We start from the raw sequence: 9,437 nt of genomic DNA on the forward strand, positions 1-9,437 counted from the left end.
GACTTAGGATACGGAAGATGTGTCAGCAGGGCTTGGTTTCCCTGAGCAACCCCCTTACTGCCATGGCCGAATCCTTAGATGATGCCGGCAATACCAGCTGGCTTCCCTTGGCCCACCCACCTTGTGCAGGGTGCTGTTTATGCCTCAGGGCCAGAGACTGGCAGGGCATGAGCAAGGCCCACATCCAGATTTCTCACCCTCAGACATTCCTCATCTGAAGGGGGTGTATCTGAAGGGGGCTGTGCCGTATGCCGATGGTTCCCAACCTGGAGTTTTCAGAAAACTGAAATCAAATCACCGTTCTAATACAATATACCCTTTCAGAGAGATTCTGCCTGCGTTAGCCTGGCCAGGCCCCGAAAAGATGGGGAGGAGGGAAGCCTGCTTCCTGTAAGGTCATCCAAGGTTTTCCGAACACATTTGTGCACGGACCTGTTTCACAGTACAATGCAGGGCTGGTGTTCAACACCGGTGGTTTTTCTTGGCTGGCAAAAGAGCAAAAACTCTTGAATTGGCAGGTAAATAGCCCCAAGCTCCTGACCCCAGTGTTCTCTCACCACTCCACCCCACCCCCAGACCTGCCCCCAGTCCAGAATCTACCTGTACTGTCCAATATGGTACCGTGACAATTTACATCTTAACTAACAAAATTTAAAATTTGTTTCCTCCACAGCACCGGCCACATTTCAGGTAGTCAGTGGGCACGTGCGACTGGTCTGGCACCTGCCTGCCATACCGAACCACTCAGAGAGGACGCAGCTGGCCTCAGGGCACCTGAGCTCTGTCTGTTGTCATTGTCCATGACTGTGTTGTGCCAACTGTCAACTTTTGGGAGTAGCACCCAAGTGCACTTGCGCTGGAGTTCAGCAGGACATAGGGTCGACGGCACATTCCTCCAAAGAGCTCAACACCTAATACTCCCCAGCCCCCAGGAGCCCAAATTCAACTCATCGCCCTGGCTCTGAAGCCAAGGGTGCGGGTCTATATTTCCAGGAGCACGTCCCTGTGCCATGGTGGTCCCCTCCTCCTGCCACCTTCTTCCTCCATGAAGGTCATGAAAAGGGTTCTGTAGTAAAGTGCATGTCACCTCACTGCACGGTCAGGCTCAGGCAGGGTGCCAAGAAGGAGTCCAGCAGGTTACCTCCACAGAAAGCAAAATCATCTACAATTTCTCTCTAAATGAGAGGCCACACCTTAGAACAATTCACTTTTTATAAAAAGATAATGTACATATTTACACACATGTATGTCTGTGGTCATACATGACTTAGTGGTTAGGGAGTTTTCCCGATTTTAAAGGTTGCACTGAGGCACCCCCACTCCCTCCCCGGGCCTGCTGAGGGCGCCGGTGGGCGCGGGGCAAGGCACTGCATAAATAAACGCAGGGGCTGGGAGCCCGGGGGACGTTAGTGTACACCTCCGACAGGGCGTGGCGAGTCCACACGAAAAAGTGCCATGTTTCTCCCTCCAGCCCCTCGGCCTGAGCAGAGAACGGGGCAGAGCTCCTCTGAGGCTGGGGGGCACCGTCCCACAGGACTCCGTTTTCCTTCACATTTCACTGGCTTTGGAACAGTCCCCAGGGCTCAGCTGGGAAGGGAGGCATCTTTGGGAACAGGGTTTACTTAGTGCAATTGTCTCTTAGTGCAGAGCCAGCCCCCAGGTTGGTGCTGGGCTTTTCTGAGGTCGTGGGTCTGTTCCCTCAGGCCAGCTCAGCGACAGGGAGACCCTCTTCAGGCAGTGGGGCTCAGAGGGAAAACCTCGAGGGCAAGCTCTTGGCTGAGGCCTCCACCTGCCACTAGCCTCAGAACCCCATCTTCCTGGGAGGCAGGACCAGCCTCACCCGGCCAGATGAGCCCAGACCCTGACCTGCCAGGCCCCGAGAAGCCACCATCCCAAGGAGGGCGGCCCCATCCCCACTTGGTAGTAGAATCACACTTTGTAGGTCAAGGGGCCCACAGCAGTCCTGCTTCTCTGCACCACAGCCATGCCGGTGCCAGGTCCCGCTCGCCTAGCAGAGCAAAAGGGGGCCAGGGGCCCAGGGGCCCAGCTATGGCGCACAAGGAATGGCCTGGATGGAGGGGAGCCGGACCGGGGGCAGCAGGCTGTCCAGCCAGCTGGTGTCCATGTTCTTCAGGTCTGTGAAGACGCGGTGTAGGCTCAGCCCGATATCCCCTAGGAGATGTGGAAAAGCTTGTGTGAGGATAAGGGGGTGGGAAGAGGTATATTTCCCCCAATCCCCACACCTGAAGGCCATGAACACAGCAGTCTCTGCTGTCCACCCCATGGCCGCAACACACCTCATCTTTAGGGAAACCTAAGGGCATGAGAGCAGCAGCCAGTCTGCAAGCTGTCTGTACCCAGCTAAGCTGCAGAAGGGATGCTTGACCTCTGCTGCTCCCTGGCCCCACCCCCAAGCCACCCTCCCCTCCCATGGTTCTCCCTTCTCCCTCAGGGGCTTCTTACCCCCAAGGCTGTCTGGCTCCTCCTTGCAGCTGAAGTCGCCATAGACAGAGGTGGGCTGGGCCCCAGGTTCGTTGAGCAGGTACCCCTTCCCATCCACATTTGTTGGCTGCCACTCTGACTGCTCCTGTTCCAAGAGCTGAGGACAGAGAGAGACAAGAGGCCATCAGCTCACTTCTAGCGCAGACTCAGCCTGTGCCCTGCCCCCAGTGAGCCAAAGCCCCCCTGCCTGGACCCTCGGCCATCTTCACATGTTTGGACGTCCACTGGGGAGGAGTTCACTTAGGACAGGGCCCTGGACGCTCACTCCCACATCCAGCCCTGGCACCAAATGTCCAAGACCCTCCTGTCAGCTGGGTAAGGGCATGACAACTGGGAATGTGGCTGTGAACAACGGCTAGCATAATAAATAAGTCAAGAAAAGATAACCAGAAAAGCTAGAAATAAGCAACTATGCCCATGTCTCAATTTTGTTTGCTCAATTTTCTGTACAACTACTGTAAAGACTTTTTTATATTGACTTTTTAAACTGAAGCAGAAAAAAAAACCCAAAACAACCCTAGAGGATTAATTTGCTTAAAAAAAAAAGCCACCATATTACAGATCCCCAGGCTGATTATTGAAACCTGATGCGCATTTCTCAGCCCAGCAGGGCTGGGGCATGTTGGGGCGGAGGACGGGGCCAGGGGCCAGGGGCCAGGGGCCAGGGACCGGTCCCGCAGAGCTGACTCAGAGCTCTGAGGCCCTGAGGCCTGCTTCAGGACAGCCTGCTGGGAACCAGGCCTCCCTCCTGTCCTCACTGCCACAACATCTGTCCCACCAGCCAAGGAGGGCAATGGCCCCCGCCACGTGGACCTGGCACTATGCAAGCACCCAGCTCACAGCCCATCTGCAAGCTCTCAGTGGTTCTCCCTCTCCTCACTGAGCAGCAGCTACTTCTAAAGAGTGCCCAGGGAGGAAGGGGCTTTATTTACCTTCATGATGTCCTCAGGTAATTTCCCTTCCTCGTCCTCGTCTGTTGTGGCTGTGGGGAGGGAATGGCAGAGAGGTTGGCAGTCAGCCAGGCTTGCCCTACAGTTCCAGCCCCATGAGGTCCCCCTGCCCCTGCCTACATATACTCTCAAACACACACACACACACACACACACACACACACACACACACACACACGCCTCCCGGTGGACAGCTGCCTGCCTGCCTGCCTGCCCTGGAGATTCCAGAACAGATCACTGACCTAGTGACTCAGCCACCTCTTCCCACCCCCCTCGCTTCCTTCCTCACCCTGGGCTGCAGAGGAGTCGGGACAACCAGCAACCTTAGACTGAAATGCAACCCCCTTCCTCTTCTCTCTCACCTACTGCAATCAGCGCTGTACCAGAGGGAGATCTGAGCACCTTTTCTCCCCCAAGAGGCCCCTATCCTGCCAAGACCCAAACAGTCGGGAAGGCAGGCCGGACCCCAGCAGAACGAACCTTCAGAGGTGGAAGGCATGGGCGACACCTGGAAGTTGTACAGGTCACTGGTGCTGTCTGGCACGATCTCCACGGGCATGTGCCAGTCGGGGAGAGTGCTGCTGACGGTGCACGGCGACAGTGCTTCAGGAGAGCAGAGTCCGCAGGTCAGAGCCCTGTGCTCTCTTAGTTTGCAAGACACCCCGCACCCGCTCCCCTGCAGCCTGCTCCAATAGGCCGCCCCCAAAAGCACAATGCCTCCCAGACTTCAGAGAAAAGGCCACTCTTTTCCCACCAGCCGCCGCCAGGCCCACCCATCTCACCTGGAGTAAGGGCCTGCTCCACCTCCAGGTCCTGCCCCATGTAGCCCTGAGCTGTGTAGCTGCTGTGGTCATCGGGCAGGGTGGAGCTGCTGAGGCCGTCGGAGAAGGTGTCAGGGCTGGAGTCCCCGTAGGACTGCAGAGAGAGAGGAGCTCAGGCCGGGCTGCTATGGTGCTTCTTCCACCGCCAGCCCGACTCGCAGGGGGCCAAAGGCCAGCTGCCCAGAACCACACTCACCTTCCTCTTGGCCTTGCTCTTCGAATCTCGGCTGGACTTGGACTTTCTCTCTGTGGGTGGAGACAGGCTATCAGTCTTGGTACAGGCACACCAGCCCCAGTTGCCTGCCTCTCTCCCTCCTCTCAGGGGAGCCCCCTCCCTGAGGGCTTCCTGAGCACCCAGAGTCTCTGAATACCTTTCCTCTGGTTCTTGGTGAGGGGTGGGAGCATCCGGTACACCCGCACGGCCGAGCTGCCTTTGTTCCTACTCTGGTCCTTCACTTCCTCGATGTCCGGCAGAGAGTTCATGGCACAGCGGAAGTTGGCCTTCCATGTCTTGGGGTCTGGCTCCTTTTCCCCCGCTTTGTACCGGCCTAGTGGGCAGGAGAGTGAAGAGGATGGTCAGGGCCATAGGCGGGGATCCTCAGCTGCCCCCTGGCCTGGGAGGAGGAAGGCAAGAGTTTCCTGGGCTCTTGTGCTGCCAGAGACCCTTACTGATCAAACGAGCAGGTGTTCCTGAGTGATATTCCTCAGGCCCTGGACCCTGGGCTTCCCAAGTGCCCAGGCTTATGTCCAGACAACCCGGCAGGCCTCACTGGAGAGCCAGGCCGGAAGCACCAGAGGCCCATATGTCCAAAGCACCCTGGTCCTGACCCACGGCCAGACTCCCCTCTGGAGCTATCAGCAGCCAGAGGGTAGAAACAGGCTGAACATGGTGGTGGGCACAGAGTTGCCATCAAAGAGCAATTACCGACAGGTAGGCTGACTGGTCCGAGATGGCCCGAGAGCCCTGGCCTTCTAGGATGAAAGGAGGCCACCAACCAGATGGGCTTTGGGCCAAGGACCTTGTGGTCAACATCGAGAAAACTTAGGCCTGAGTCTCTTTCAATATCACAGCTCACAGCTGCTTTTGCCAGAAAGAACTCGTATCCAGCCATGAACTCCCTGAAGCCATGGCCCCTCTCCCGGGAAACACGGGCAGGCCTGCCCCCTGCCCAGCCCCAGATCCCGCACACCATCAAGGGGGCCAGGGAGCCCAAGGAAGAACCTCTGTATTCACAGAGGCACCTCCCCTCGTCCCCTCTCTGGCTCCTCCCAGGCAAGAGTCACACACCTGTGTGAATGGCCCAGCTCCGGAACAGACAGGCATCCTTGTTGATGTCCCAGCCATGCTTGGCGGCGTGCTTCCATGGGATCTGGAAGATCATCTCCTCCTGAACAGCACACACATGCACACAAGGCCGTGTCAGCTCAGGGACCGCAGGCTTGTCGCCTGAGTCTGCCCAGCCCCCCAGGTCTGGGAAAACCTGACTTCCCCTTTTCACCCCGACAGCTGGCTTGGGTTGACCCATCTGGAGAGTGGCTTAAACAGGCTGCTGCCTCAGTCCGGATCTCTCAAAAGGGGCAATGGGTTCTGATGCACGGTGGCACCGCCAGCTCGGAGAAGACCTCCCTCTGCCTGTTACAAATGTGCTCACTGGGATGCTTCTCTGGTTTGTCAGCACCAGCATGGAAATGAGAACTCTGTCCATTAGATGGGGCTGCTCAGGACACCTGGGGCTACCGGCTCCTACATGGGGCTTCTGGCCATACACCTGAGGAAGCCCTGGGCCAGACTTGGATGCTGACTACCTGTGTAATCCTGCCACTGTTACTGTACCTTTTCATCCCTCACTGTTTTCTGCAAAATGAGAACACACAAAGTGACAAATATAAAGACTAAAGTCTTACTGTTCTCATTACTGGTAGTTAATAGTATGGACTTTGGAGTCAGGCGACTCAGGTTCAAGTCCTGGCATCAGAGCCATTATCTACCTTTCAGTGCCTCAGTTTCCTTAGCTGAAAATGCAGAGATTAATAGGCTCTACCTCATAGGACTATTCTGAGGATTAAATAACACAATGTAAATAACAGCAGCTGATATTATGAATACTGTTACTACCAAGTCTGCAGGGTCTGTATGGCCCCTTAGGCACCAGCAAGAGACTTCTTAGGTCTGGGCAACTGATGCAAGGTTGATTCTTGGGTCACCTGGGGAGCCAGTCACCCTCCTGCCAGCAGTGCCATCTGTCTGACTGGAGCCCTGCAGGACACTGTGTGTTTCTAGGACTCTTCCTCTCTGGAGGAGAGACTAGAACTCCAGCCCTTCAGGTGCTGGGGGCGTCCAGCTGTTGGAAACTCAGTGCCTTCCAGTGGGTACCCTGTCCTTGCCTCCAGAAGAGAGGAAGGCAGAAAAGTCAGGCAGGTGGGGCCCAGGACCGGGCCTTGCATGCAGAACCCACTGGGAAACATCTGTCTCCTCCCTATCACTTCCCTTTTTCAGCTGCATCTGAAGCTTTGGTCCCCCAAAGAATATGGGTTGAAATGGAGCAGAAAACCCAAAGAGTTACACTCACTTTATTAATCCAGATCAGCCCTGGGATTTGGTTGGAATTAATCTGCATCTCTAGCCAGGGTCTCATGCGCATCCGAGTGATGGGCATGTTGGCTGTAAAGAGAAGACAGAAGGCTCCTGTTGGGAGTCTGTTTGAGCAGCCCCTGGCACTACCCTGCCCCACCCCAGGTCATCCAGTTACCCTCCCCTGCCCTCAGCCAGGTGGCAGGCTCTACAATCATGGGGAAGGAGGCCTTTACTGAAATAAAACTGTTCTCCAAATCTTTCAGCATCTTAGGCAAAACCACTTCTGCCCCTTCCCTCACCCCCTCCTGGACAGTTCTGGAAGGAGACAAGCATACAAGTGATAGTTGCAGGTTGTACGTGGATGAAAAAGAGGCAAAACACACAGGTATCTTAATACCAGAACTTTTCTCCCCGAATTCACAACCTTCGGGAAGAGAGAGGCTTCTTTTGCTTGATGCCAAGAAATCTCCCTACTTGAGTTGTTGCCCTAGTTGTGCACTTTCCCTAATGGGTGAGGAGTCGCCCTGCCCCAGAGACATCCTCTCCCCAACCCCTGCCCACTAATTCTCCGACTCCCTGACAGCCACAGCGCAGAGGCCTGAAGGCTAACCCTTTCTCCCTGCGGCCTGGCTCCGGTCCTTGGCAAAATGACCCAAAGAACACCTGCAGCACCTCTTCCCGCTCCTCCGGCAGGTCCACCAGCCACCCAGGGTAGCAAGTCTCAATTCCTGCCACCTGCACAAACAACCTGAAACTTGTGGCCGGAGCGCGGGGCACCCACGCACCGACGTATACTGGAGTGCGGGGCATGGCTTATGGATGCGCGCTACGGTCATACCCAGACGGCGAAAGGCCCCGGGCGGCTCTGCGCACACAGATCTGCGAAAGCGGTGGGGCGCCTACAACCGCGGCGGGTGGGCGGTCCACGCCGCGGCCCGCCCTCCCCGCGCGGCAGCTCGCCGCTCCTCCAGCGCCCTCCCGAGCCCGCGCGGGGACCAGGCAACGCCGCGCGCCCGCGACTCTCCCGCCTGGGGTTTTCAGCCCCCACTTCCTGGTGCTCCGCGCGCCTTTGTTCGATGCCACCGGTGCCCCCAGCGGCAAAGGCGGGCTCACCTCTGCAGCGGGCGCGATTCGAAGGCTGCGTCCGAGGGTCCCGAGGCGGCGAGCGCGATTCCGGGTGGGAACGCGGAGCAGGCAGAGGACGCCCGGGTCGCGGAGCCAGAGTACGGCTGGTCTTGTTAGGACACGGCTCCCGCTGGCCTCTGCTCGCCGCGAGCTCCGGCGCACAACCAGCCTGCACGAAGGAGTGGCGCGTTCTGCCCGGCAGCGGCGCCGCACCGCGATCTAAACACTTAGCGGGATTCCCCCGCCGGGCCGGCCCCGCCCCCCGCAGGGCCGCGAGCGCGCCCATTGGCCAGCGCCGCCCCATCATTTCGGGGAAATCAGGCTGTTGTAGAGCTAGCGGCGAAGGGGAAGTACAGGCCGGCCGGTGCTCCCCACCCCCTCCGCCGCCGCCCGGCCGGCACCCGCCCCCCCGCCCGCGGCTCCCAGTCCACCCCCACCCCGGCTGGTCCCCGAGAAAGGCCGCCCCGCAGAGCCGAACGCTCCTCCCCGCAATTACTCCCGGGTCCCCACTCTCCCAGCCCACTCGCCCCGGAGGCCACCTCTTCTTCTTCCCCTCGGGGGCCGGGGGGGGGGCGCGGAGAGGACGAGAGTGAAGGCGTGTGTCTCCGGAGCGCAGGTGAGGGGCCAGCCGGGCACCTGCCGCCTTCTTCAGAGCGGCCGCCGGGACTGAATTCCTGAAAACCAGCCTGCTTCCTCAAGCCCGCTGGCGGGATGTCCAGAAGGGGGCGGGGGGGCGTTCAGCCCTCACAACATCTCCTTCTGGAAGGGTGACCCACCTGCAGGATATTCACCTGCCCCGGGGAAGCAAAGGAGAGCCTGCTCTGCCTGCAGAGCCGCCTGGCCACAGGCAACCGCAGACTGGCGCGGCTGGCGCCGCTCGCCGAGGGACGCGGGACTTCACTACTTCGGCGGCAAAATAACCACCCTACCTCGCTGGCTTACAGTGGCAGAGAGATGTTATCCGTTGAGCACCGTGCCCCGCTTGAGCAGCAGATGCTGTGTGGTTTGCGAAATCCCTAGCCAGGGTCTAAGAGTGACGCGGAGACGCCTCTCCCCCTTCTCGGTCTACTTCCTTGGGACTGCCCCGCGGCTGGCCTCAGGGAAAGGGAAAAGAAGGGACTGCTGAGTTGGGGTGGGGGGGGGCAGCCTCGGGTTTCTCCTAGAACTCCTGCCTTAGGGCCACCTCCACAGCCTCACGAGGGCCCTTGCGTGACAGCTCCGCAGTGGAAGCGTGGGTGTTGTCTCTGGGTTCTCAGGGCTTTGCCCAGAGACGTTTTGGGCAGCATGGGGGAATTTCTTAGGGCTGACCACGGCCATAGCCAAAGAGTTGGGGAGCCCAGGTCCCAGGCCCCTTGGGAAGGGCAGCTGGTTAACTTTTGCGTTTACAACTAGATCTTGCTTTACCTGTGTGCTGCTAGAGGCCGGGTTGTGTGTTCGTTTTCCACCCAGAACTCGGCCCCAGCA

General features: G+C 58.4%; 1 protein-coding gene across 1 annotated transcript; it reads right to left on the minus strand.

Moving 5' to 3' along the window:
- Positions 1 to 1,194: 1,194 nt before the first annotated feature.
- IRF1 (interferon regulatory factor 1) lies at positions 1,195 to 8,190 on the minus strand. The gene is made up of 10 exons (XM_037129939.2): positions 7,962 to 8,190; positions 6,844 to 6,935; positions 5,562 to 5,661; positions 4,645 to 4,821; positions 4,470 to 4,519; positions 4,235 to 4,367; positions 3,933 to 4,055; positions 3,435 to 3,484; positions 2,464 to 2,599; positions 1,195 to 2,172 (listed from the first exon to the last, which is right to left on the minus strand). The coding sequence occupies exons 2-10, from the start codon at positions 6,928 to 6,930 to the stop codon at positions 2,048 to 2,050; spliced, it is 981 nt and encodes a 326-aa protein (XP_036985834.2). The 5' UTR covers positions 6,931 to 6,935; positions 7,962 to 8,190; the 3' UTR covers positions 1,195 to 2,047.
- Positions 8,191 to 9,437: the final 1,247 nt, after the last annotated feature.

This window comes from Artibeus jamaicensis, unplaced genomic scaffold (genome assembly GCF_021234435.1).
Source record: "Artibeus jamaicensis isolate MK-2021 breed Jamaican fruit bat unplaced genomic scaffold, CSHL_Jam_final contig_786, whole genome shotgun sequence".
Taxonomy (NCBI): Eukaryota; Metazoa; Chordata; class Mammalia; order Chiroptera; family Phyllostomidae; genus Artibeus; species Artibeus jamaicensis.